At 40.1% G+C, this 26,712-nt stretch overlaps 1 protein-coding gene and 2 non-coding genes across 4 annotated transcripts in view; all 3 read right to left on the bottom strand.

Moving 5' to 3' along the window:
• Nucleotides 1-1,655: 1,655 nt before the first annotated feature.
• Nucleotides 1,656-26,712, bottom strand: part of IPO7 (importin 7) — a 76,124-nt gene continuing 51,067 nt past the window's right edge. For both annotated transcript variants that reach the window (XM_089521152.1, XM_089521153.1), the window contains exons 14-25: nt 25,473-25,638; nt 22,861-23,021; nt 21,259-21,387; nt 18,857-18,923; nt 18,637-18,762; nt 18,404-18,501; nt 15,667-15,762; nt 14,544-14,764; nt 14,103-14,308; nt 6,201-6,407; nt 4,400-4,516; nt 1,656-3,746 (exon numbers count right to left, since the gene is read on the bottom strand). In XM_089521152.1, the coding sequence (XP_089377278.1) occupies nt 3,649-3,746; nt 4,400-4,516; nt 6,201-6,407; nt 14,103-14,308; nt 14,544-14,764; nt 15,667-15,762; nt 18,404-18,501; nt 18,637-18,762; nt 18,857-18,923; nt 21,259-21,387; nt 22,861-23,021; nt 25,473-25,638 (1,692 nt within the window). In that variant the 3' untranslated portion in view covers nt 1,656-3,648. The remainder of the gene's footprint in view (nt 3,747-4,399; nt 4,517-6,200; nt 6,408-14,102; nt 14,309-14,543; nt 14,765-15,666; nt 15,763-18,403; nt 18,502-18,636; nt 18,763-18,856; nt 18,924-21,258; nt 21,388-22,860; nt 23,022-25,472; nt 25,639-26,712) is intronic.
• On the bottom strand, nt 17,759-17,939 carry LOC149314458 (small nucleolar RNA SNORA23). Its single transcript, XR_016281179.1, has one exon. It is a non-coding gene; the product is annotated as a small nucleolar RNA SNORA23 (small nucleolar RNA).
• LOC149314457 (small nucleolar RNA SNORA23) lies at nt 25,766-25,935 on the bottom strand. Its single transcript, XR_016281180.1, has one exon. It is a non-coding gene; the product is annotated as a small nucleolar RNA SNORA23 (small nucleolar RNA).

Genomic DNA, 26,712 nt, shown 5'->3' with positions numbered 1-26,712 from the left:
TAGTGTTGTCTTCTGTACCAAATAGACTTCCTGAATAAAACAAGTAGGTGTTTATTGCATTGTCATATGAGTTCATAATGCAGATCTCACAGAAGTCACAATCTCAGCAACAGAGAAGGCAAAGGCAAACCCTCTGAACAAATCCTGCCAAGAAAACCCTGTGATAGGGTTGCTTTTGAGTTGCCGTAAGCCAAAAATGACTTGAAGGCATACAACAATTTTGGTGGCCTTAACATTGCAAAAGCCACTTGTTTCTGAAAGTACAGAAACAGAAATACATTATATTTAAAATTATTAACAGCTGAAGGAAGAGAACATAGTTCAGGAATAGGGAATGCGTAAATCTCCATATGTTGGACTACAACTCAAGACAGCACTATTTAGTGCAAAATTACAAACTGCATCTCAAAAATATCTGAAATACCAACATTTTGTTATCTTTTCTTTAGTCTGTTTTCCTATTCCCCCCGTCTAAGGCTCAGCTTTTATGAACCAAAGAAAAGGGCCTAAGTATAGTTACTAGAATGTCTATAAGTGTTGCCTTCTCAGGTTCCTATTGAGTGAATGGGTATCTTCTGGTTTATATTTAAACTAGCTGCTTTGGACTTCCAGCTCCCAAAAGGCCCAGGTAAGCATGGCCAATAGGAAATCTGCCACTAACTGCTCCAGGTGGTAAATAAACTTGTTGCTAGATCGTTTCAAATCAGATTTATCAGCACACAACTCATCCTTTGATTTTTTTGCTACAGATCCTTAAGGAAACACAACTACCGTGTTAGATTGTCTTCAGCCCTAAGGACATTAGTAAGTTATATTATAGAAACGAAATCAATCTTAATGTTCTGAGATTACTTAGAAATGGTGCTGTAACTAGGTTTCTGATTCAGAGACTTGCTTTACTACCAAGCTGCAAGTGCTCAGGAAGGATTATAACTATGCTGGCACATGAGGAATATGTTCCTACAGACCATCCAAAGAATGTGTTTTTATAACATGCCACAAAGCTATGCCAGCAGAAATAAATGAGAGTTTTCTCTAAATGAAAAGAACTACCTGATTCACAACTTAGCTTAAAGTGGATTTAGTCAATTATACATTTTTGTTAAGTGAAACAGTTGTAGTGTAAATAGTTTCCAAATGACCAATACTTTACACAGAAAAGGAGAGCCATACACTGGAGAAATCTAGTGCTTCTGCAGTTAGTTTTTAGGATCTGTATGGTGTTTTCTGCTCTTGATATTAGCTTTTAAACTGAAATACCTGGATAACATCTGAAATTCTATTCACCATATATACCTGTCACAGAAATTTTGGCAGGACATGAAATAAACTGAAAAGAACAGCAAGAAAGTTTACAAGACAGGCTGAGGAACTCAATTTTATTGTGCTAGTCTGCCCAGAACCTGAATGCAAAATTGGATGGATAGAAGATGCCCTTCTCTTAAGCAGCTAGGAAAGGGGTTTCAGTAGCCTGCTTCTTATTAAATCTACAATTTGGCAAGTCTGGAGACAGAAAAAGAAACATAAATGAAAAGTGAAGGGACAGCCCTTAATCTGCCTTGAGACAATCTGAGAGGTAGGTAATCTACTGGGAACCTTAATTCCAAGCATCGTCAAAATGCATACATATGAAAACAAACACACATCACACAAAATGATTTTCCGAAGACTGCATTTTTGAATATCATAATATATATGTTCATTTCAGTTTCAGTTTTATAGATATAAATTCAATTCAATTTTCAACCTGCCCTTAAAAGTTTTGGAGGCTTACATTTAAATTAAGGTAGCTTGTTCAGTATCAGTTGTAACAGCAGATGACATTAAAACATAAAAACAGACAGGAAAAAAACATTTTACTTAAAAGATTTGACACCAATGATCAAGGCAAATCAAAAAAATTCAGCATTTAAGATTTTATTTTCATATTTATTTTGTAGACGGGGCATTAAGCAGAGTCGCATCATTTTGGTGTTGGCTTCTTCCTAGAATCATTTTAATAGTGGTCCCAGTAGGGGGGAAGTTCATTGTTCTTCTAGTTAAAATGCTAGCTACTTATACCTGGACTATAGCAAGGGAGAAAGAATGGTTGCTTCAAAAATGGGACTTGGTAACCCTAAAGCCATTTCAGATTATCATATCTGTTTTAATAAGCCACAGTACCAGTCAGCCTTTTCTTTGTACACACAGTCCCTTTGTACAAGCAACAATTATGCCAGGCTTCTCTATAGAATCCTGTTCATGTAGGCTAGGAAGAAGAATTTTGGTTACCAGTTTTCAAGAAACTAGGGAGTTTAAACCACATAAATGATTTCAGAATTCTGGCTTGTTCCAAACCAAAGTTCCTTGATACTCACGAAACAGTAATCGCTAGGTAATTTAAGAGTCTTCCCAGCTAAATGTGGCTTGCTCAAAGGTGCCGCACATGTGTGCCACACTTTTATCTTGGCTTTCTAAACCAGAATGATTGTCTGAACTGGATCACTGTCTTAGCTGGCTCAGGCAAACAAAAGAATGTCAATTTTTATAGATGTGGGTGGAGCAGATGTTAAAACCCTCACCCAGGTGCTGGAAAAGAAACAACAGGATGAGAATAAACATACAGTATTCCCAAATACAGGAATAAAACTTCTGATCCAACCCAAGTTAGCCAAATTATTTTTAATAACTGCCTACGTAGATGTTTCACTGCCACACTTCAAAATACACTCCTGTAAAAACAGAACTTCATGTCAGATTTCACATGCTGCTGAGAAAATGAACTCCCATCTCAAACATGAAGGTTTCTGTATTCAAATTTTCATTTGTACATTGACAGCTTTGAGAGAAAAAAACAAAGGACACAGAGGGTGTTGCCATTTTTTTCTTTTTTAGCAGCAATGAAATACCACTAACCCCTTTTTACATAACCAAATTCAAGTCACAACCAGTGGTGACTGCACCACAAAGTCACCAGGTACAAAACTGCTAGTTTTAAATTAATAACCTGAAATTTTCCCCAGAACATCCCTTTTTTATAAACAAACAATTTGCTATTTTTGTACATAGGCTAGCAGGCTTGTTTCAATATGAAAGTGCTAAATCATTTACAGATTTAAATCAGTTATGTAGTGCTACAATAAGTGTCCGATATTCTACATATGAACAAACCTGATAAATGGAAATGATGGAAGTGTTAAGTAAGGCTATCCAATTACCTTTATGTACATTAGAAGAATAGATACCCAGCAGGGAGGAGGTAAAGGGGAAAAGATTGGGCAAATAGTCCCACAGGTGTAAAAATTAAATTGGCCTTCTAGCTTTTGTACTGTAAATGAGACCTTTCCAACAGTCCTGCAGCCAATGCCTTTTTTTCTTCATAGAAAGGAAGCTGCCTTCATGACATTCCCTCTTGATTTTTGATTTCCACAGCGTGTCATTTGAAGCTCAAGTGTCAGGTTCTTCCTATCTTCATAAACCCTTCTTTCCAGTATTAGGTTGCATGATCAAGTCCCACTTCCTGGGTTGGTTTTTCTTTTTTAAACGTTCAATCTACCAATTCATTTAGAGTGAGCTGTAGATAACATGAACCAGTTCTGGAACCACTATATTGGGAGGAACACAAGCTCTTCACTACAATCACACAGTAGGAGGAAAAGTAGTGATAATTCAATTCATTCCTGGGGCTGGACCACCAAAATTGAATGAACTTGGCACAACTGGAGCATTGAACTTATATCCACCATGCTTTTCAATCATTTTGGATTCTGAAAGAGGAGAAAAAATTAAGTCACCTGAATGTCATAAACTAAGTCCATACAGGTTGCATCATCCTAAATTCATGATGTGTGCTGTTAGCTACACCACAAATGAGCCTGTTTTCGATACCTCTCTTTATATAGAAACAATGAGGAATGCAATGAAAGGGAACATGATTACTGTTTCAGTTTACTGTGTTACAATCAAAACAATTATATTGGAAATAAGACCATGGAACTGCGAGGCAGTTTACTTTAAATCTTTATTATAAGATAGAATACAGTATGCCTAGAGTACCTAACAAATGTTTCCTCCGTCTTTCCTTAAAAGCCTGTACTAAGGAGATCCTCATCGTCTTTCCAGAAAATGCACTACAGTAGTTATTGGCTCTCAAGAACAAATAACTTCAAGAATCCAAGAGTTTTTCAAGCAACTATCTACTTAACTACCTACTTATTTACAAAATATTCATTCAATCTCAATACCAAGTTATCACTGTTGCAGTTGCTATTTTGTAATATGCTTCCAAATGTACTTGGTTTGACAGTGCTTTAGGCTTCAAACATCAAATCAGAGCTGAGTGATCTGCTCACAGATGCCTCTAGTAAAATGTGAATGACACAACCAACCTCAACCAACAATTAATTTATAAAAAACTTACCATGGGCTGCTCTCCGTTGATCTGCTAAAGTTGCTATGTCCTGTAACTGTTTTCTTTGTTCTTCATTAAGACCACGTGTCAATGCTTGGTACCACACAGGGTTACGATTTTGAATTGCTACCGAATAAAGAAAAAATTAATTTTGGTCAGACTGAAAATTGAGTACTGCCTTAATTATTGAATTCTGACTAAAACTATTAATGCTAAACTTCTGCAGCATTAGACGAAAGTTATGCAGAACTATGCCTCACAAGGTTTTTATGCAGATAGCTTTAACCGTCTTTTAAAACAAGGCCGAAAAAACATAATAGTTACTGAAGATTTAGAAATCAAAAGGTTGTGTTAGGAAGCCAGAATAGTAGGGATTTCTCTACTTGAATAGCTTCCTATTCTACCACTACCAAAAATTCTACTTCTCCTTTAGCTCTTTCTGTGGTACCTTCTAATTATATTTCCAGTTATTGCCAAATGAAGCTTACTCATTGGAAAGCTTTCATTTTTCCTCACTGCCATTCACAAGGTTCCTCCCTTACTAAGCAGTGGTAAGCTTCCTTTTCCCGATTTTTCTGGCATCCTGGAGCTATCAAGGTCAAGTGCTAATTTCCATCAATCCACCATCTTTGTCACCTATCTTAATCCATAGAATCTATGGCTATGTACATATGTACGTTTGTATGTATGTATGCATGCATGCATGAGGGATGGCAGGCAGCTAGAGTCATTACTTGACATTAACATGCTCTCAGCCACTTAAAACAAATGTTTAATTAAATCAAAACTACAATCATAGATATCAAGAGGACATTTTGTGGGTGTAGGGGGCACCATGTTTATCTCTGCACTAGAGAACACAAAGATGTGTTTAAGGATAGTATTTAATTTTATTGCCTTGTTTTTTCTTATTCATACTGACAAATAGTTGCAAGTTTTAAATATTTTAGTGTAAACATTTACAAAATCTGGGATTCAATGGTTTTTTTTGGGGAGGGGAAGTAACATGATTTGACATACAACAGACCAGATCATACCAAGATGCTTCCTGAAAATTCCTTGCCCTCCATGAAAATGAATCTCATTTTCTCCATACATACTGCCAACCTCGCCTATTACAATTTATATTATCACTTGAAATGATGTTCTCTTTTGGGACATATGAGCATGTGTGGTGGAAGACATGCCATTTGTCTGACAATTGTACAGGTAGAACAGTATTATTAAGTCAGCTTCATGTGACTCAGCAGTGGATCAACAGAATTCTAAACTTTATTTTCCTTTTTTTGTATTTCAGTACTCTAACAAAAGAGCCAGTGTGGTGTAATGGTCTCAGTGCTGGACTACATGGACACTAGGCTCTGAACCCCCACCCAGCCATGCAAACTGGAAGGCCTTGGCCAGGTTACACCCTCTCAGCCTCAGAGGAAGGCAAAGGCAAACACCCTCTGAACAAATGTTAAGGCTTTAGGGTTGCCATAAGTGAGAAATGACTTGAAGGCACGCAACAACACAATTTCTATCAAAATAAAAATATTCTGTATTTGAAAAATTATCTTCATTTTCTTCAAATTTGTTTTCCTTCAGACAAAGCTACAGTACGACAACTATGATCTCATAAATCTAAAGCAGCATTTCTACAATGCCACCACTGCAGTCTTCTATCATACTCCTCCTCCAATAAATCTTCTGGAATCTCTCTGCACTCTAATTCCCACAACCCACAAGCTCTTCAAGACACTACTGACTCATTTTTCAACCAAAAGGAATCATAATATGAGCTTGCTGTACAAATTATAATAGCTCTTACTCTGAAAAATTGCTTTAAATATCTGGTACTCATCTACAGGGTTGTCTTCATCATCAATAATTGTTGAATATCCCTCCAAAGCAGTCTCTTCTGCGTCATCTTCTTCCCAGTCTTCATCATCTCCATCTTCTCCAGCCCGCTTTGCCAAAATCTCTAAATATTCTTGTCCATCTTCATCGATATCATCTTCATCACTCCCAAGCTCCTCTGTATGAAGAAGAATGGATAAAGCATAACACTATTACTATAATAGTTATGGCTGTCATAATTCTTGCTTTTTGTCCTAGTGATGGCACAAACTCCCATGTTCTTATAATGCAGTACAGTCAGCCCTCCACATTTGCAGCTTTGACATTTGTGGTTTTGATTATTCGCAAGGTCATGGCTGCGTGTGCACATACTCCTCCTCATTCCTCCCAGGCTTTTGCCCTCAGGAAATAAGCCCAGGAGGTCAGAAGCAGCCAGGAAGGGTGCATATACCAACCCCACATCTTTCCCAGTGGGATAGCTGTCTTTCCCGGGCAGCTATCCCATCAGGAAAAGAGGGAGGAGATTTCACACACACACACACACACACACACAGATTCCCAGTATGACAGCTGTCTGGGGAATACAGCTATCCCACTGGTGAAGGGGTGGGGAGCCAGTTAAAGGGAGGGCGGGGGAAGAGAAGTGTGCATGCCTGCTCCTCTTCCCCTGCCCACCTGTCCCTTTAACTGGCTTCCGCATGAGGGGAGTTATTCATGGTGTTTCCACATTTGTGGAGGTCTTGTTCCCCTAACCCCCATGAATGTGGGGGGCTGACTGTAAATACAAATTTAGTCAATTTGCACTATACAGCTAGCAAATGAGTAATGAAAACTGAATATGGATATTTAACATTAAAAGAATTCAAAATGGAGGAAATGATGTAACATCCACAGCCAGAAGATGAAGAACTGCAGGCTTTTGTGACTCCCAACATCTTTGTTTCCCACCCATGATTTTTAAAACCATCTTTGTTTGACAAGCCAGTGATTTTGAAATCTACCATGTTTTTGGTTCCTTCAGACTGGCATAATAAAGGTATCACCAGTATGTATTTTGGAAAGAATGATGAAAAGCGAAGGTGCAGACTTACATTTTTAAAAAGATAAAACAAAAATAGAAAAGACTGAAAAAAGGCAGATCAGTTACCAGCAATTGTGGTTCTTCTAGTGTTTATTTGAGCCCTCACACAATTGGGTTTTCGAACCTGTCCAGAAATTACCCTCAGAAAATCCTAGAGATGAGTAACCTGATGGGATGCCCCTCCCCTCATGTATTTCCAGCCCACCATGATACTCTCACTCAGTTTTAAAATCCACCAAGTAGCTTCCAGGAAACTGAAAGAGGGGAGGTTGGGTGTGTTTGTGTGAGGGCATAGATGACTACTCAAAGAACCACAGTTAAGCAACCTGTCCCTCTTCATGGTCTCTGTGCCTCACACAACTGGGTGACTATGAAACTTACCAAAGGCTGGAGGGTCAGGTCACTGGATAATAAGAAATAATAAAATTTATTTTTATCCCGCCTCTTCCAAGGATCAAGGTGGCGTACAATAGCGTAACATACAACATAGTAAAATATATCCCATTACCCTCTTTCATAAAACAATCCACACGATTATAATACAGTAAAACTACAGATAAAATTAAGAACATTAACATTAAAACCTTTTTAATGGAAGCAAGACATCGTGGGCAGTTGCTGAGACAGTCCGTATCACAAAGAAAAGGGCTGTCATAAGAGTCTCTTTTTTTTAAAGCTGTCAAGGCTAGTAGTAAGTCAACAGAATAGTAGATAACAGAAAAGAGTATGAAGAGGATAACATAAAAGAGTGCAGCCCATCCAAAGTTGGCATTTGCTTTGGCTCTACAGTCCAGTCTGTAGTGGGGTATGAATATCAAGGGCAGCTCTGCAAAGATTGGATGCCCCAGAGTGTACAAGGAGGCCACTGCTCTGGTTGAATGGGCTCTTAGGCCTGATTTTGTCAATGATCCATTTTGAGAACTGCTGGAGGGAGACTGGTTGCCTTTTCCTTGTGCCATCATAGCAGACAAAAAGACAGTTTGTCTGAAAAGACAAAACTATGCAGCTGATGTGGGAGGTTAAGGCACATTTTACATCCAAACAGTGGAGAAATCTTTCAAGTGGCAACTTAGGTTGTGAGTAGAACACTGGTAGGTCAAACTGTGACATAACCTTGGAAATGAAATCAATGTCCAGTCAGAGGACTACTTTATCCTGGAAGACTAGGAAAGGTTTGTCAGAGGAAAGCCATTTTGAAGGTGAGTAGCTGCTCATCAACTGCGGTAAGGCATTGATTGGACCAGGGTAGTGTGTGTGTGTGTGTGTGTGGGGGGGGGGTCCATTGATGAGAAGAAGTGCACTAGGGTCTTAAGCAACTTCCTGAGAACAGGGTTCAGAAAGAACATCAAAGGGGATGGAGGTTGGTTTGCAACTACGGCACCTAAGTATACTTTTAGGAACAAGTGCCAGTCTTTTTTCTCAGAGTTTTATCAACAGTCAAGGGTCACAGATGAAGGTAGCTTGTGTCTTGTGGCTGCGAACAAACAGAATTTTTCACATTTGTATTGATAGGGTTAGGGTCATTTGGTGAAGACCTTTCTGAATAGAGTCAAGACCTCCGTGAGGCACAGGAAAGTTAGGGTGTTATTCTTCATGCCAACAGTCTGACTGTCTTGAGGTCAGGGTGGAGAATATGCCTCCTGGAGGGAGATAGTAGGTCCACCATCCACAGCAGCGACATGGTACACTCCTGGATAGGTGGAGGAGTAGGATGAACCATGCTTGTCTGGGCTAGTGGACAATGAGGATCATGCCCGACTTGTCCCTCGATAGCTTCTTGATAACTGTAGTGAGGATTGGGAAGGAGGAAAAAGATAAAGGAGACTGCTGGACCATGTGAGTAAAAATGCATCCCTGAGGGATTCTCATTCCCTCCCTGCTCTGGAGCAAAAGCAAGGCACTTTATATTTGAAGGAGATGCAAAGAAATCAATGCTGGACAGCCCCCACTTTGAGGCAATGTACAGCGCTGTGTAAATTTACAGCGCTTTATAAATAAAGGTTAATAATAATAATAATAATAATAATAATAATAATAATAATAATGTCAGATAATGACCAGTCAGGATGAAGGACCCGAGTCTGGCTCATGGTGTCTACTAGGACATTCTCCATGCCTGCTAGGTGTATTGCTACAGGGTGAATGTGCCTCTCCATGCACCAGTCCCAGAGGTCAATGGCCAGATGCAGAAGTGCAACTGAATGGATTCTTCCCTGCTTGTTGATGTAACACAGGATAGTGCTGTTGCACCACCCTGTAGCTCAGTTTCTTCTTGAATGCTCAGAAGACCTTGATGATAGTGAGAAGCTCTAAGATGTTTGTGTGGAATGTGGACTCCATAGGAGCACAGATGTTGGTATAGTAGGGCTCTCATTCTGTCTGAGAGTCATCCATTGTCATCACACATGATGGTTCAAGTGGGCAGAATGGCATGTCAGACAGGAGGTTGTGGTATTGCATGCACCAGAGGTGGGGGAGGTGGACATGGACTGATGCCATCAAATGCATGGATTGATTGTTCTGAAGCAGTTAAGAAACCAGGCTTGTAGAGAGTGGAAACACAGCTTGGCAAGGTAAGTAACAACTCTGGTGGCTACCATTAAGCCAAGGAGCTGTTCGATGGTGTGCAGGGCAGATGAAGAAACAAGTATATTTGAGTTCTGAGGTTTCCACTGTGTTGTGTGGGAGGAACACTCTGCCTCTGCAGGAGTCTAGTATTGCATCTATAAAATTGATAGTCTTTGTTGGCTTGAGTACCAACTTCTTGCATAGCAGGTGGTCGGACTGGATGGCCTTTGTGTTCTGTTCCAACTCTATGATGTTTGCAGTTGACTTTCAGACCATGGACCTGCAGGGATGCATGCCTTTAAAGAGTGAGGTCCAGAAGGATGACACCAGCAGCCAATTTTCAAGGTAAGGTTAGATTTGCACCCCTCAATAAGGGAGATGACTAATGCCTTCCATTTGGTGAACACCTGTGGTGTAAAGAGGCTAAAAGGAAACACCTTGTACTGGTAAAGTTTGGTCCCAATTGAGAAGCACAGGAACTTGCAGTGTTGCTGTCTTATCCCAAAGTGGAAGTACATGTCCTGTAGGTCAATGGATGCAAACCAGTCTCTTCTGTGAAAGAACAGTAAGATAGAGTTTAGCATCACCATCCTGAACATCTGGGGCTTGATGTATCAGTTCACACCAAGAAGATCTAAGGTCAGACAAAGGTCACCACCTCCATTCAGTGCTGTAAAGCACTGTCAGAAGTAGCCACTTCTCCATCACATCTTTATGTAGCATGGTGGAAATCCCATCTAACAGGTGGGGAAGGGCAGGGGTGCAATGAAAAACACCTTTGGATGGGGTGTGTGAAAATGTTATGGCATACCCCAGACAAACAATGGTAAGAACCTATGAATCTGTGGTGATATTCCACCAGGTGGTATACTAGCAGAGTGGTCTGGGTGCCCAGGATGCAGAAGGATTGTAAAGCGGGGGGAAGGCTGCAGTGACATCCTAGTGGAAGTGTCAAAGACACGACCTGGCTGGTCCAGATGATTTCTTGGATGTAGGTGGCTGGTACCTCTGGAGTTTGAAGGACTTCCTTTGATGTGTGAAGGAGTGGTGACTTGAATCCCAAAAGGAGGAAGGCAGCTGCTTCCAAGACTGCCAGAAGGGCTTCTGTTGATAGTGGTGGGTTCCAAAGCCCATCTTCCTCCCTGTGATGCAGGGCTTGAGGAGTTGGCCCATTGCCTCATCCGTGGAGGTCTGAAACAGGTATTGGCTGTCAAACAAAAGGTCCTGAATGTGCTACCTCATGTCCACTGTAAGGCCCACTATGACTTTGGCCTCACTATTGGCAAAGTGCTAGGCTGACTATACAGTCTGCCCTTCCATAACATGGGGGATCCGTTCCAGACTCCCCAGCATAAAGGGAATTCTGCCTATGCTCGAGCCCCATTCAAATGAATGGGGCTTGTGCACGTGGCGGCCCGGGGGTGTGCATGTGCCATGGGTGCACGCTCCATTATTCCTTATGGCACATGCCACCCCTTCTCCCAGTGTGGCTTTCAGCATATGCTGAAAGCTGCGTAAAGCGCACCTGTGTATGACACGGGCACACTGTATCTTCTGGGTGTGGACACCTGTAATCTCCTGGTGAAATTGAAGGGCTGAGGCCCACTGATTCTCTGGGAGGTTCAGGACAAAGGTGAGTATCTTATCCCAGAGGGACCTGTGGTAAGCAGACACACTGGCTTGCATGTTTACCACTCTCACTGCTAGGAGAAGGAAGAGAACTTCCAGCCAAACATGTCCAAATGTCTGCTCTATTAACTGGTGTGAAGTGGGATTTCTTCTCTGTGTTTAACTGAGAGCCCTCTTCAATGATCCAATTTGGGGTAGGGTTCTGGAGAAGATATTGGGCATACGACTGCTTTTGGTATAGGTTAACTTGGTGCCAGGATGCCAGTGGCATGAAAGCTGGTTTCCACTAGAATTGGTTGAAAGGATCCTGCAAGGTTGGTAGGAGTGGGATCATGATCAAGGTGGGGGGGCCTGTAAACTGATACTGGGTCTGATACTGGTGGAGATCATAATTTCACCTCCAGGCCCAAGGACCATGCCATCCTCAGAATGATGTCAGCAAATATTTCCATATTCTCCAGAGTCAAGTCCAGCCTTGTGTCCTCAATACTGTTAGATAGCGAAGATGTCAGAGTAGAGAGGGCATAATGAGTCAGTCATATTCTTATGAAGAATCCGGTGGATCAAGATGATGACTATCAGGAGGAATGGCGCTGGAAGTGGTGGGTTGTACTGGGACCAGTGGAGTTGTAATGATAGATATTGGTGGTAATGGAGCAGAGGTGCATGGTATAATGCACAGGAGTAGCATTGTTAAGATTGTGGATGTGATATGTTGCATCCACCATGGAATAGTTGACAAAAGATCACAAACAGCTTCAGTATCGAAGTTCAAGGGAGAGGTGGTATTGATAGTAGTCGTGGTAATAGTGGTCGCAGTATGACAGCAAGTAGGATTGGTAAGAGAAGGGAGATTTCCTCTACTGGTAATCTGTCTAGTAGCAATCGGCATGGGAGATGGCATCTGGGGACAGTCCTCTCAGTACTGATAGTCTCTGTAAGCAGGCCACGATGGGGGGTATAACTTCACCCTCGGGGGGGATCATTATTGTTGAGGGGAAAGAGGGAGGGTATGGCAGCCTCAGAAGTTACACAGACTAAGAAATCTTAACAGGTTGTTCCATGATGTTCCATGCCTCCTGTATAGGAGGGATGAGAAGGACCTCTGCACTCGGGACTGAAGTCTCCCATCAGATCAAGGACTGCAAGAGAGATCTCCACCAATACTGACGTCATCAGTATTTGAGGGGATGGAGGTGTTTATAGCTCGGTTGTTGGTGACTCTCTGGATTCAGTTGCAACAGATGCACGTTGAAGCTTCAAGTGTTTTTACTACTATGGTTTCATTCTCAAGCTGGTTTGGTCTTTTGAGCTCACAGTGTGGTTGCTCCTTTCTTGGAGGGTTTGGAGCAAATCAATTCTGGCAGTGATGTCAACACCAATTCCTGTGTTACAGGAACTGCAGTAGCCTGTGGGGATGTTGTAGTAGGTACTTCCATTGAGACCAAGATGGGCGTTAATACTGGCAAGTTTGGTACTAAAGAGTGTTTTTTCTTCTTCAATCTAGCAACTGTCGAAGAGGCTGTGAAAAGTGTCCAATTAATTGAGGCCTTCTCAGTGATCTTCGGTCACTTTTCCCAGAGATAGGACTTGAGTCTAGATCAGTGGGTCTCAACCTTCCCAATGCCATGACCCTTTAATATAGTTCCTCATGATGTGGTGACCCCCAACCATAAAATTATTTTTGTTGCTATCATTGGAAATGTGTGTTTTCCAGTGGTCTTAGATGACCCCTGTGAAAGGGTTGTTCGACCCCCAAAGGGGTCGTGAGCCACAGGTTGAGAACCGCTGGTCTAGATGCTCTTTTCTTGAGAAAGCTTAGATCACAATGTTGCAGCAGATCTTACACTTCTCTCCCCCAGGGAGAACAAAGAGAGGGAATGGCCATCCAAAGGGGAGACCTTGCGGCCACAAGAAGCACAGTGTTTAAAGAGTGAATAGAGGCCTTAAGCCCCAAGAAAGGATAGGGGAAAATGAGGGGGAGTAGTGTTTTGTAGTTGGTGGAGAAAGACAGTAATAAACAAGGAGTTAGAAGAAAGAGAGAAAGAGGGAGAAAGAATCAAAAAAATCTCAAGAAAAAACATGAGGGTCTATTCCGCTGAGGGAACATTCAAGGGTAGTGCCTCTGCTGGCAAGAAACAGGGAGAGTAGTATGATGGGTTGAGAACTACACTATGAGTGGGAGGGGCAGGATATTCCAACAAGCTACTGAGCTCTAGAATTTTTTTAAGGCGCAAAAAACCAATCGTGTGAGACATAGACTCCACAAAGAAGCAAAATACTTGACATAAGAAGTCACCTGTCTTCCAAGAAGTGCTAATCATAATAGGTGGCTGAAGGCAGAGCAGCCAAATGAATAAACATAGTGAGGGATGCTGATATAATGCAAAAAGCATAAGTATTATGTGAAAAATAAACAAAATGGTAAACTGCAATGTGGAAACATTTGAGTCCTTTACAGACAACAGCAAATACAGCATGGAAATTTCATAAGCAAAAGAGACATACTACTTCTAAACATTCACTGACAAAAAGTCTGAACAGCACATAAAAAATACTGGTAAATAGCTGCCAAAAAGATAATCTTTCTTTTACCTGCTTCCTCATCTTCTTCTGCTTCATCATCATCATCACTATCATTTTCATGTTCTGCATGGCAAGCATATGCTCTTTTCAAGCCATTAAATAAAAGGATGAAAGCTGGCAGGATCTGGCCTGAAACCTGATTTAGAACCTGTGGTATCTGCTCCAGATCAATAAGAGCACACAAGCCTAGAACACACATTTTTCTATCATGAAGTCTGAAATGCAAAAGGAAATGTCATATTAAGTTATCTTCACTTTAACTAAAAGGAACCAAATTATCACCCAGATGAGACCCTAATTCACAAAAGGAAAAGGGTTTACATGCACTGGCTTCTTGTCACTGTTTCCAAATACATGTAACTCACACTGCAAGTAGTAGCTAGGTGGAAAAAGGTGGATGGGACATGTCCATTAAAGGGTTCAGTGAATCAGTGGTGTCAAGAGGCTTACCCCAAAAAGCAATCAACATCATTAAGCCACTGCGTAATGAAATGATTTGTAACAGGTTCCACATTATTGGGGAAGCGAAGATTTTCCAATGTGTTCAGAAGTAGATGAGGATTGTAATATAGAGCAGCTATGGCAACCTGGAGGCACATTGTTCTCAGTTCACTTGTTTTAACTTCTCTGGTCAATCGCTCTAAAGCAGCTTCCACAAATAAAGGTATACACTGAGGAGAGGGAAGAAATAATTCATGTTTAATGCACAATAAAGCATGCCAATTTTAAAACACACTTAAAGTGACCATAACATTTGATATTTAGCATTTTTCACCTTAAAAATTAAACCATGTGGTGCAAAACTTTCAAAATCCCTGACTTAACAAGAAAAAAGGATGTCATCGCTCCTCCAATCCTTCCTTTCTCCAGACTCTTCATCCATCTCCTCTTCTAAATGATGTAGCAAGTAGGACTTCTGATGTGCTCCACAGCAGATGAGGACACCACACAGAGAATGGATTATGAAATGATCTATGACTTCTTTGTAGCCTTAGGTACAAAGGCTATTTAAAATGACTCAACTGGTATTGAGATTAGAAGCATTGGGAGCACACATAATATAACTATATATATTATAAAATTATCAGTTTCTTAAAAAAAAATATACACTTTTTAAAAACCTTTTCACCCCTTCTCCTTTTGGGTCATGTATTTTTAGACTGTAAGGCTGAGGGAAGGGAACTGTCAAATTAAAAACTTGTAAGCCTCTCTAAGAGACTTTGTGGCTGAAGAACAGGGTATAAATACTCTAAATAACCCACAGCTGTTTGTTTTAGCTGCTGTATTACTTCTAATTAATAAACAGCATTAGAGATATAAAGCAGAGAAAAGAATATTCATGAGGGGGGTGAGACGGTTGATAGCTTTATCAACAAAATGTTAAGTTTCTTTCCCAAAAAGCAGGAAGCAAACAGAAACTTCAGAAAGTCTCTATTAATGTTACAGTGCTACTAACATTGTGAAACATGGTTGTCTTTAATCATCTGGTAATTACACCTGTGGCTATGCAGCACACATGAGCTTTATCTGTCATGTAGTTTATTTAAAATAGCAAAAGTATGTTCCCATTTACCTGATCAATTCCACGACCTTTACACTGTAAAATGATCACCTCTAACAGTTTTGCTGCATGACATTCTGCATCTTCTCCTGCTACACCTGTAAGGACCTAGGAGGAAAAATCATAGATATACACTGTTAACTTCAGTACTGAATATTTAGCACAACCATAAAACTGAATTATTGTTTGGGTAAGCCAATAAAGGATCCAAACGTGATGTTTCATTCTCATACAGTACATAGAGACCTAAATCCTGTTATAGAATCATAGAGTAGGAAGAGGCCACAAGGGCCATCCAATCTAACCCCTGCCATGCAGGAACTCACAATCAAAGCATCCCCGACAGATGGCCATCCAGCCTCTGTTTAAAGACCTCCAAAGAAAGAGATGTCACCACATTCCAAGGGAGTGCATTCCACTGTCGAACAGCCCTTACTGTCAGGAAGTTCTTCCTAATGTTGAGGTGAAGCATTTCCTGTAGCTTGCATTCACTGTTCTGTGTTCTAGTCTCTGGAGCAGCAGAAAACAAACTTGTTCTATCCTCAATGTGACACTCCTTCAAATGCTTAAATAATCATATCACCTCTTAACCTTCTTTTCTCCAGGCTAAACATACCCAGCTCACTAAGTCTTTCTTCATAAACCATGGTTTCCAGACCCTTCACCATTTTAGTTGCCCTCCTTTGGACACGCTCCAGTTTCTCAACATCCTTTTTGAACTGTGGTACCCAGAACTGGACCCAGTATTCCAGGTGTGGCCTGACCAAAGCAGAATAGAGTGGTACTATAACCTCTATTGATCTAGACACTATATTTCTATTGATGCAGCCTAAAATAGCATTGGCCTTTTAGCTGCTGCATCGCACTGTTGACTCATGTTCAACTTGTGGTCTATTAGGAATCCTAGATCCCTTTCACACGTAGTCTCCTTAAGCCAGGTTTCCCCCATCCTATATCAATGCATTTCATTTTTCTGCCCTAAGTACAGTACCTTACATTTCTCACTGTAGAAATTCATTTTGTTAGTTCTGGCCCAGCTTTCTAATCTATTAAGGTCATTTTGAATTTTGGTCCTGTCCTCTGGTGTATTAGCTACTCCTCCTAATTTGGTGTCATCTGCAAACTTGATAATCATTCCCCCATTCTTTCACCCAAGTTATTGATAAAGATGTTGAATAGCACTGGGCGCAGGACAGAAGCCTGTGGCATTCCACTGGTCACTTCTCTCCAGGATGAAGAGGAGCGATTGCTGAGCACCCTTTGGTTTCGCGCAGTCAAACAATTACAAATCCACTTAACACTTAGATTGTCTAGACCACATTTTACTAGTTTGTAAGAATATCATGGGAAACCTTGTCAAAGGCCTTAATGAAATCCAGATATGCTATATCTACAGCAGTCCCTTCATCTACTAAGCTGGCAATTTTATCAAAAAAGCAGTTCAGGTTAGTCTGGCATGACTTGTTGGAGTATGTTAGCATAAAGGCAGCTGCACGTTCACAGATGTTGTGTAAGTGTGGTCTCTAGTGCAGCCAATCATTTTACAAGCAAGGTTCTCACTCTTGTTTGTGATTTGGTCAGGGCCTAAATCAACTGTTGTGGAATGGATGAGCTCAAGGCCATGGAACTGTTTGTACAACTATGGATCCAGTGTAATTATGCTGGTGTATATTTATGCCAAAAATATGTAGGATCTTGGCTGTGGGTGTAACTTAATTTTATTACTTGCAGACAATTATCAGGTCACAAAACTTTGTCTCCAGCTGCTGAGCAAATTACTAGTGCAAGTAGAAAATATATGGCAGTTTCAAGAATTGCAAAACTACACTAAATACAGATCTCATCCAGAGGAGATGATTTCCATAAAATCACACAGAAATTTGGCTTCAGTCTAAAGATTGTTCCATACAGAAATAGGGGTTGTGCCTCTTCCAACAAAAGAATATGTCCTCCTACCAAAATGCCCAGCACTGTCTTGCATGTTCTTTTATTTACTTGCATGAATACATTGAAACTTAATTTATAATTCAAAGAAACATACTACACAGAAATAATCAGAACATAAAAATAGGAGTGCTTCAATTGTAGCTTACAAAATTATTCTGCATGTTTGAGAATTTGGAGGCTGATCAGTGGTAAGCATGTCTTTCGACATCACTACATCAGTACTATGATCTCAAGTTGATCTTAGGCCACAGGTAGTGTGTGAGCAATATAGTCTAAATGCAAAACACAAATGGACCATACCACTAGACACAGATGAGAAACTGTGCACACGTGACTGCAGCCATTTTAATCCATTTGGACGCAAAATGCACATCATAATACTGGTTATGGCACGGACAAACAAATTACTTACCCCCTGTTCTCCATATGTGTGAACAGGCATACAAAATTACTGATGAGCTGCAGCCTTTTGGATCTCAACTTGGTTAGAGTCACAGGTTTTGAAATAACCACCACACAGCAAATCAACAGGAGATTTCAATTAATGATTTTATTTCAGGTTAAGATCTCACTCTTTTGAATTGTTATGCCCAAAATTTAAAACCTTAGCTCTCCCAAGAATGTAGCTTAATTAAGGTCTTGCAATCTATCAAATTTGATTTAGTATAGGATACAAGAGATCCACACCCAAATTTTTATACTGTATTGTATTATATTGTGTGAGGTAATTCTACAGGATTTCAAATCTTTACAGGGTGGTCAAATAAAAATAAAATTCAACAAGGGGGGGGGACTACCTTACCTTTTTGCACATACTGTAGATCATTTCTAGATACTTTGTGTCAGACAGCAATGTATCTGTATCGACAGTTACATAGTTATGCAACAGCGGCATCATATCTGTATTTTCAAAGAATAATATGCAGTAGTTATTTATGCTTTCACCTTTTGGTAAATTATGAAAAACACAATATATTCTGGTAAGTATTATCATGTCATTGCTGCAATGAAACAACAGATAGTAAGATATGTCACCTGTAAAGTAATCAAAGCCATCCTGTTGAAAAACTTCAAATACTAATGGCAAAAGCTGCCACATCTGTGCTGAAACCTGCTGACAGGTCAGACTGTGAGCCAAAGAGAAGATTTCCTCATAAAATTCTGAAAAAGATCAAGATAGCATTAAACATGGTTTGATCAAATTAGCAGTGTGCATGCAGATATGCAAAATTGGGTGGAGGGGAGGGAATCTTACCTAAAACATGCTGTTGCAAAACAGTTCCAATTACTTGCAAACAGATACCTTCTAACTGCTGGGTAATCTGAAATGAACAGTTTGAATAAAACACACATGCTTATCAACTGGCCTTCAATGTTTGTTTTAAAATAATCTCTTTTTAAAACTACAGATATGTAGTACATGATCTAAAGAATCCCTTTCAGGCATATCAGAGTTTTTGCATACATTTAGGTTTTTTTAATTTTACTTAAAACTTTGTCAGAAAAACCTCTGAAATTCCATGTTTTAAGCATAATCTGCTGAGTAACAAAAAGTTTCCCCCCAAAAAAACAGAACACAGAAGCTGCACCATGAACATATTTTTGAGAAGCACAATTGAGTCTATCATTTGTGGAATCTCTTTATATTATACACAAGAATGCACACACAACCTATGCTGCACCACAGCAAAAAGACCTTACCAGACAGAATAGTTCTCTAAAAGAAGGCTAAAGTAAATGCTGACTATTGCATCTTTTAAACTTTTGCATGGGTATAATGAATACAGAAAGTATCCACAAGCAACATACTAGTAACTGGAGGATAGTTTGGGTTTTTAGAAATGAATGGGAAACGTGGTGAAAACTATTGGAAGGTGTTTCTGATGAAAGTTTGTAACCCTACTGTATCTCCATTGCTCTTGTCTAACTTGGATAGTAAATCATTTGCAAGATCTGTAAGTAGCCCAGCCAAACCCTAGAAACAACCAGATTTCAAATTTAAAAACTACACAACAACTTAACAGGCCTGTTTTAAAACACACAGATTGATCAGAGCAAAACACACTTTATTTAGACCAAGGGAGAAGGTCATGAGTATGAATTTACAGTGTAGGACAGAGATTTTGTGACTGGAACAACAATGACTGTTTGAATTTAAACCTTTTAACTTTCTTTACTGAAGGTTTGTTTGTTGTTAGTCCAGTATCCAATGTTAGTTGCTTCTTTTTAAGCACTTTATTTTATAATGCAATAAAAACATTCAGAAACAAGTCCTTCAATTAACATAAGTTCAACCAAAACAACTTGCTTTAAAAAGAGCACTTTTTAAAGAACAATAGCTATTTAAGCAAGTGGCATAATATCTGAACTGTACCCTCCTGCTTAATTTTCTCACTTAGTCCTATATTGCAGTCCTATGCATTAATGCAAAACACTGATTCCCCTAAGGGGGTAAAAATCAGGGTTCTTTTAAACTTGCTTTTTTCCAACACTGACCTAAGACTAGTTATGGCTAGGGTTAGGGACTGCAGTGGTCCTTCAAGGGGCCTTCAAGGATGCTGCTGTTGTTGTGTGCCTTCAAGTCATTTCTGATTTATGGAAACCCTAAAACAAACCTATCATGGAGCTTTCTTGGCAAGATTGTTCACAGACTGTTTGCCATTGTCCTCCTTTGGGAATGAAAGAATGTGACTTGTCCAACGCCACCCAGGGGGATTTCATTACTGAATGGGGATTCATACTCCTAATCCAACACTACCCCACACTGGCTCAGAAAGGCCCTAAGAGGCATGGTGGGTGATTTCATCATACTTTTTGTCTTTTCTGGGCCATTTTAGACCCAGGAAAGGTTCCCCCCCCCCCCAGATAAATTTATTTATTCTATATCCACAGCTTTGTCTCATGGATTATCAAGCTACTGCACCTTTTCTTTAGAACTGGAACAGCATGATAAAATTCTGCAATTCTTGTCTATCAGTCTTTGTGTCACCTCTCATAATGGTCTCATTCATACCAGACAAGGAATGCCCTTTATAGCTGTATTACCTTATTAGGTTCAAGCGGTTTGGAATTGCAAGTTAGTTCCATATCTCTTTCTCTAACAAGATGCTAACTAGCTATAAAAGTATGCAGTGGGGCTAATCATAAGAACCTATTTAAGGCAGACAGTGAAGGAGCTGCAGCAACTAAGAAAAAGCTGAGGAGCAAGGTAGGCTCAGCAACAAACTAAGGAAGCCAATAAAGTAAAGGCTCTTAGGACATAAAGCAGCAGAAGGCTATTGCCTTCACAGAATGTTAGCTGGCTTCCCAAAGGCATCAGTTGTCCACTATTGAGAACAGAATACCAGACTAAACAAAACTTATCTAACTGGTACCTATGACATGTGCGTGGAAACAAACTTCAATGTTTTGTTTTTAAGTTGATTAGGAGAATCTTATTAAGAAAATTTGTGAATAGGCTTGTTTTACATATACAGATCAGCTTTCATCTTGTAGTTGAAACTGCTCAAATGCTCCAAGAAAACACCCAGGAAAGAGACCAAGTTAACAAATAGTGAATTATTTTCAAAAAAACAAGTTAGTGAATGTTGCTATTAGTGCTGGCTTTCTGCTGAGTTTATTTTAACTAATGGATCATTATTACAAACAAATTATTACCTCTTTGTGATCTTCAACTACACTGAGGAGTGTATCAATTGTATTCAAGATGCCCATAGCTGTTACTGCTTTATCATCACTGCCTTCTTCATCTGGTCCTGTCTGAATTACCTGGTTAAAAGTCATTGCCTGCACACAGGAAAACATGTTAAGAAAATCAATGAAAAAACTCAAGAGACCAAAGGAGTAAAGAAAATTGAATGCCTTTTCCAGACAGTATGCAAATTTATACAATCAGTTAAGATTTTTATGTGGGGGAAGGGGGGGAGGATAATTTCTTCAGTTATTATCATAATCAAAAGAAAAAAATAAGCCTTTTTCATCTGCAGAGTTCATGGGGGACCTGAAAGACCAAAAGGAAAAAGGGGCTGGCCTAGGTCCAAGTTCCTTTTATCTGTCCTAAAACTATCACCATGATTCAAAATAGAATATACAATGGCTGAGGCTTACAGATATAAAGGATGTCTCTGCTTATCTGATGGATTAGGGACCAGAGGACTGACAAAGGTGGAATTTATTGAAAAGCAGATCCCCAGCCTTTTCTGGCTTCCAAAGGAAAAAAGACTGAACACTAGATGGAGGCTAGTAGACTGAGGTCCAAAACACACTGAAGAAATAATCCAGTTTGAGACCATTCTCACTGCCCTGGCTCAGTGCTAGGGAATCCTGGGAACTGTGGTTTATTGTGGCACCACAGCTCTCTGACAAAGATGGCTAAATGTCTCACAAAACTAAAGTTTCCAGAATTCCCTAGCACTGACCTAGGGCAGTTAAAGCAGTCTTAAAATGGATTATTTCTGCAGTGTGTTTTGGATCTGAGGGAGGAAAAACCCAGTATGCCAAGTACAGAGTAGTGTAGTAGTCTGAGTGTTGGTCTATGCCTCTGGAGATCAGCGTTCAATTCCTTATTCAGTCATGGAACCTACTGGGTGACCTTGGGCAAGTCATATGTGCTCAGCATCAGGGGAAGGAAACCTCCTCTGAACAAATCTTGCCAAGAAAACCCATGGTAGGTTCACCTTAGGGTCATCATAAGTCAGAAACAACTTTGAAGGCACACAGCAATAACATATGCTGAGTCCATTGAGAGAGAGAGAAAATAAGCAGCAGTGGCCAAAAGTGAAGCCCATGGCCGTAATTTAGATTGCTGAAACAGCAGAACATCCAAAACCAAGCAACTGAAAAGAGGGGCTGTCTGTATTTCGGAGTTTAAACTCTATTTCTATTACCTAGCAAAACATGCATGCATTAGCAAATTAAAGGTTTAAAATTTGTGCTGTAAAAACATTAATGCAGAACAAACATGACCTACTGACCACAGAGCAAATATGATTATTGTGCATTTCATCAATATTGACTATTATCTGGTTGGTGCAGAATAGCTTTTAATGAAGGTGCTGTACTTTTATTCTCTGTTATATTTTAATTGCTTTTAAACTGTTTTAAATTAGTGATGTTTTTAATAGGATAGCTTATTTAAATTTTTAAATTCTCTGTGAATGTAAATAAGGACATATAAGAAAATGTCATCAGAATATTAAGACATGAGCTGGAGTACAATATAAGCAATGGAAATGCTGACAAACGCATAAGCTGACTTACCAAATGCTGGGTCATCTCTACTGCTATAGGAGTAACCTCTTCACTGTATTCACAGATCATTTTCTGAATTACATTGGTAAGGTCATCATTCTCAGTCTCTCTAATAATATGAAGAAGAGCCTGCATCACAGGTCTAATGAATGGAGTAATATACTCCTTAGCTGCAAAGCAAACAAGAAGAGAGAGATTACTTTTCTGTAATCTATAGGAAGATGGCAACTTTAAATCCCCAACATGATGAACGTACCCTGAAAAAAACCTTAATTCAGCTTCTTGTTATGAATTACCTTAAATATATATTCACCATCTTGTATTTATATAAACTAGTGCTGGCCACACTTGTTTCAAACAGAGATGCACATTCTGACATACTTGCATTGTTTCCTCTTTGGAAAAAGAATGGCCATCCTTTGCTGCTTTTATGGGGGATATTTTTCTAACAGTTTCTGTCACTGATATGCTTAAGCCCCCAATGACAGTATCCAAAATGTTTCTTCAGACTAAACCAAGTAATTGCTTTCCCCTTTTGTTCCTTTTGCCTCCTCCTCCTCCTCCTCTCCCACTCAAACGCTGAAGAGGATGCCAGCAAATATAGGAATACTGAATGTATCTAGCAACTTCCCTTGGCAGCCTTGAGTTGGCTAAAAAGCATTAAAGAGGGAAAGGACAATTAGAGATGGGTGGTGATAAGCCAGAAAGCTAAGGGACAGTGGAATTTCATATATAGTTTTAAAATAATTAGCTAACAACTAGGGATCTATAGCTGAAAAGGGGGTGGGGTGGTTTTATTTCCCATGCCATTCAACATGCAAATGAAACCACTGGGAGAAATTTTCTGTGTCACCAGAATGCAGATTACAACCTATTCTGTTTCTCCTTTCTATCTAATTTTGAGGAAGATGTTTTGTTAGTTAAGCCAATGTTCTCAATTGCTAAAGAAGCCTGGATACCCAGGTTTCAGCAGTGGACAGGAATGCATTTGCACAGTTAAAGTTACTGCACTAGCTATACCAGAATTGGATGATTCTGGAGACCAGGGTATGAATCCCGACTCAGCCATGGAAATCAATGCATGACCTTGGGCAAGTCTCAGAAGAAGGCAAAAGAAAAGCCTTTCTGAAGAAATCTTGCCAAAACTCTTGCCATGACAGGTTTGCATAAGTTTGTAAGAGTCAACGTAACTTGGAAATAACTTGAAAGCACACAACAACTACCTACACCTCTTCCTGATAATGCAGATCTAGCTACTGTAACACATGCCTTGATTACATCCTGTTTGGATTGCCATAGCACAAGCAACATGAGGCTGCCTACGTAACCCCTTTAAAAACTTTTGTCAGGATTGAGAGATCCTGGAAAATGTCCAGATGTGGGACAAAGGTAACAGGGTTACTATAGGTCAAAGGAAGCCATAATGACTAGGCATTTAGACCCAAATGAAGTAATGTGGTATGATACAATCATGGCAGGACATAAAATCATCAAGTGGCAGAAAGTGCAAAGTCATGCCACATGGGGGACTTGTATAGATGTGACTCAGTGGGAAGAGGCTGGACTAAATGCTTGGAGATGGCAAATGTATATAAGGGAGGAGCTCCAACGCCTAGTGTGGGTGCTGTATGGTGTATTGTACAGGCATGAGATTCTGTCTGTGTGAGTACTGATTTGAGGAACAAAGATTAAAGTGCCTCTGTCTAAGAGCTCAGCATGTCGTTTGCTGCTTCTCTGTGTGGGAGACGTTTTTCTCCAGTGAGCCCAAGCTCAGAGTGCCTCTTTGGGGTTGGATCCAGGCATACTGCTTCAGAGGTATGTACAAACGTTCCAACAACTCTGTGGATCCAAAATGCTGTGACCATATTGATGACTAGAATTGGTTACAGGGAACATATAACTTTCTTTGTTGAAAGAGCGTCACTGGCTACTGGTTCCTTTTCATGCACAATTCAAAATGTTGGTTATGACCTATAAAGCATTACATGACTCAGATCCAAACTATCTAAAACACTGTCCCTATATGAGCCTGGTCAAGATCCTTGAGGAAGGTTTTTCTCATAGCCACACCATTGTCACAGGCTCATGTGGTAAGTACATGGGAGAGGTTATTCTGGAAGACTGCTCCCTAGCTACAAAATTTCCTTCCATGGGAATTTACACTGGCCTACCTGAAACAAGTCCAGATTTTTATTTTAGGTGAACGTATTTCAATATGATTATTCAGAAACATAACTTTAGCTATTATCACAATAGCTTTCTGTGGTTTTTACAGGCTGTGTGGCCGTGTTCTGGAAGAATTCATTCTTGACCTTTTGCCTGCATCTGTAGTTAGTATCCTCAGACCTCTGAAGTTGCCAACCACAGATACAGGCAAAACATCAGGAATAAATTCTTCCAGAATGTGGCCAGATAACCCAAAAGTCCACAGGAAACTATGGATGCTGGCCGTGAAAGCCTTCGATTTTGTATTATTACAATAATGGTTAGACTAATGTGCAAAGCCACCTAAAGTCCCAATTTAGGGGAAAAGGTGAGTATAAATAAATAGAAGAGGAGCAGGAGGACACTTTCAATTGCCTGTGTTTGTTAGATGTAAACTTCAGTGCAGGAAAAAGTACCTCTCTCCTGATTACTAATCAAAACCTGTAGCGCTATGGCAGCTTCCACCTTGACAGGCATTTCTCTGTCATCAATTAGGCATCTTCTTGTGAGCTCAAGTGCTGTCTGCAGATTTTGATCACTTTTAAACTTAACTTCACAGAAATAGTGAAGAACCCAGCAAGCCTAGAGATGATGGAAAGCAAATGGTTAACACATACGCACATAACTGTTTTGATCTATCAAAACTATGAATAAGAAACAGAAATGCTTAAATTACATTGTAACATTTTATCAACTTTCTTCCTTTACACATACTTGGAGAACTTTGTGGCTGGTTGGTGTTTTTAGACAACACTAGGCAAGTACTACGACCTCAAGCTGCTCTTACGCCACAGGATATATGTGAGCAACAGTCTAGATGTAGAACACATATGAACCATGCTACCAGACACAGATTAGAAGCTATGCAGATGTTACTGTAGCCCTTTCAATTGCCTTCATTTGAAGGAGGGGAGAATTAAAGGATGACCTGCCATTTAAAAAGGAGAAACAGTTTCTAAAGAGAGGAAGAATTAACGGTCTTATATCAATCTGCTGTGACACTGCTTTTATGGACAGAAAAACAATCCTTCCTTGCAACTGTACTGATCTGCCTAAGCTTTAAAAACTTCGCCATCTATCCTAGAGGAGAGAAGTATTCCTCCTAGATCAACGGTTCCTAACCTTTGGTCCTCCAGATGATTTGGACTTCAGCTCCCATAATTCCTGACTGTGGGCCAAGTTAACTGGGCTTCTGGAAGCTGAACAAATGGCGGACCAAAGGTTGGGAACTGTGTACAGTTCTGGGCACCACAATTCAAAAAGGATGTTGAGAAGCTGGAGCATGTCCAGAGGAGGGGAACCAAAATGATGAAGGGTCTGGAAAACATGCCTTGTGAGGAGAGACTTGGGGAGCTGAATATGTTTAGCCTGGAGAAGAGACATTTAAGAGATGATATTATATCCCTGTTTAAATATTTGAAGGGATGTCATATCGAAGATGGAGCAGGCTTGTTTTCTGCTGCTCCAGACAATAGGATGCAGAACAATGGATGCAAACTACAGGAAAAGAGATTCCACAACATTAGGAGGACCTTCCAGACAGTGAGAGCTGTTCAACAGTGTAACACACTTCCCTCCAAGTGTGGTGGAGTCTCCGATTTTGGATGTCTTCAAACAGAGGCTGAATGGCCATCTGTCGGGGTGCTTTGATTGTGA

The sequence above is a fragment of the Sceloporus occidentalis genome, unplaced genomic scaffold, assembly GCF_023333645.1.
Source record: "Sceloporus occidentalis isolate IW3139 unplaced genomic scaffold, rSceOcc1.0.p SCAF_4, whole genome shotgun sequence".
Taxonomy (NCBI): domain Eukaryota; kingdom Metazoa; phylum Chordata; class Lepidosauria; order Squamata; family Phrynosomatidae; genus Sceloporus; species Sceloporus occidentalis.
The sequence above is the reverse complement of the archived record's forward strand: the minus strand, read 5'-3'. Positions and strand labels throughout refer to the sequence as shown.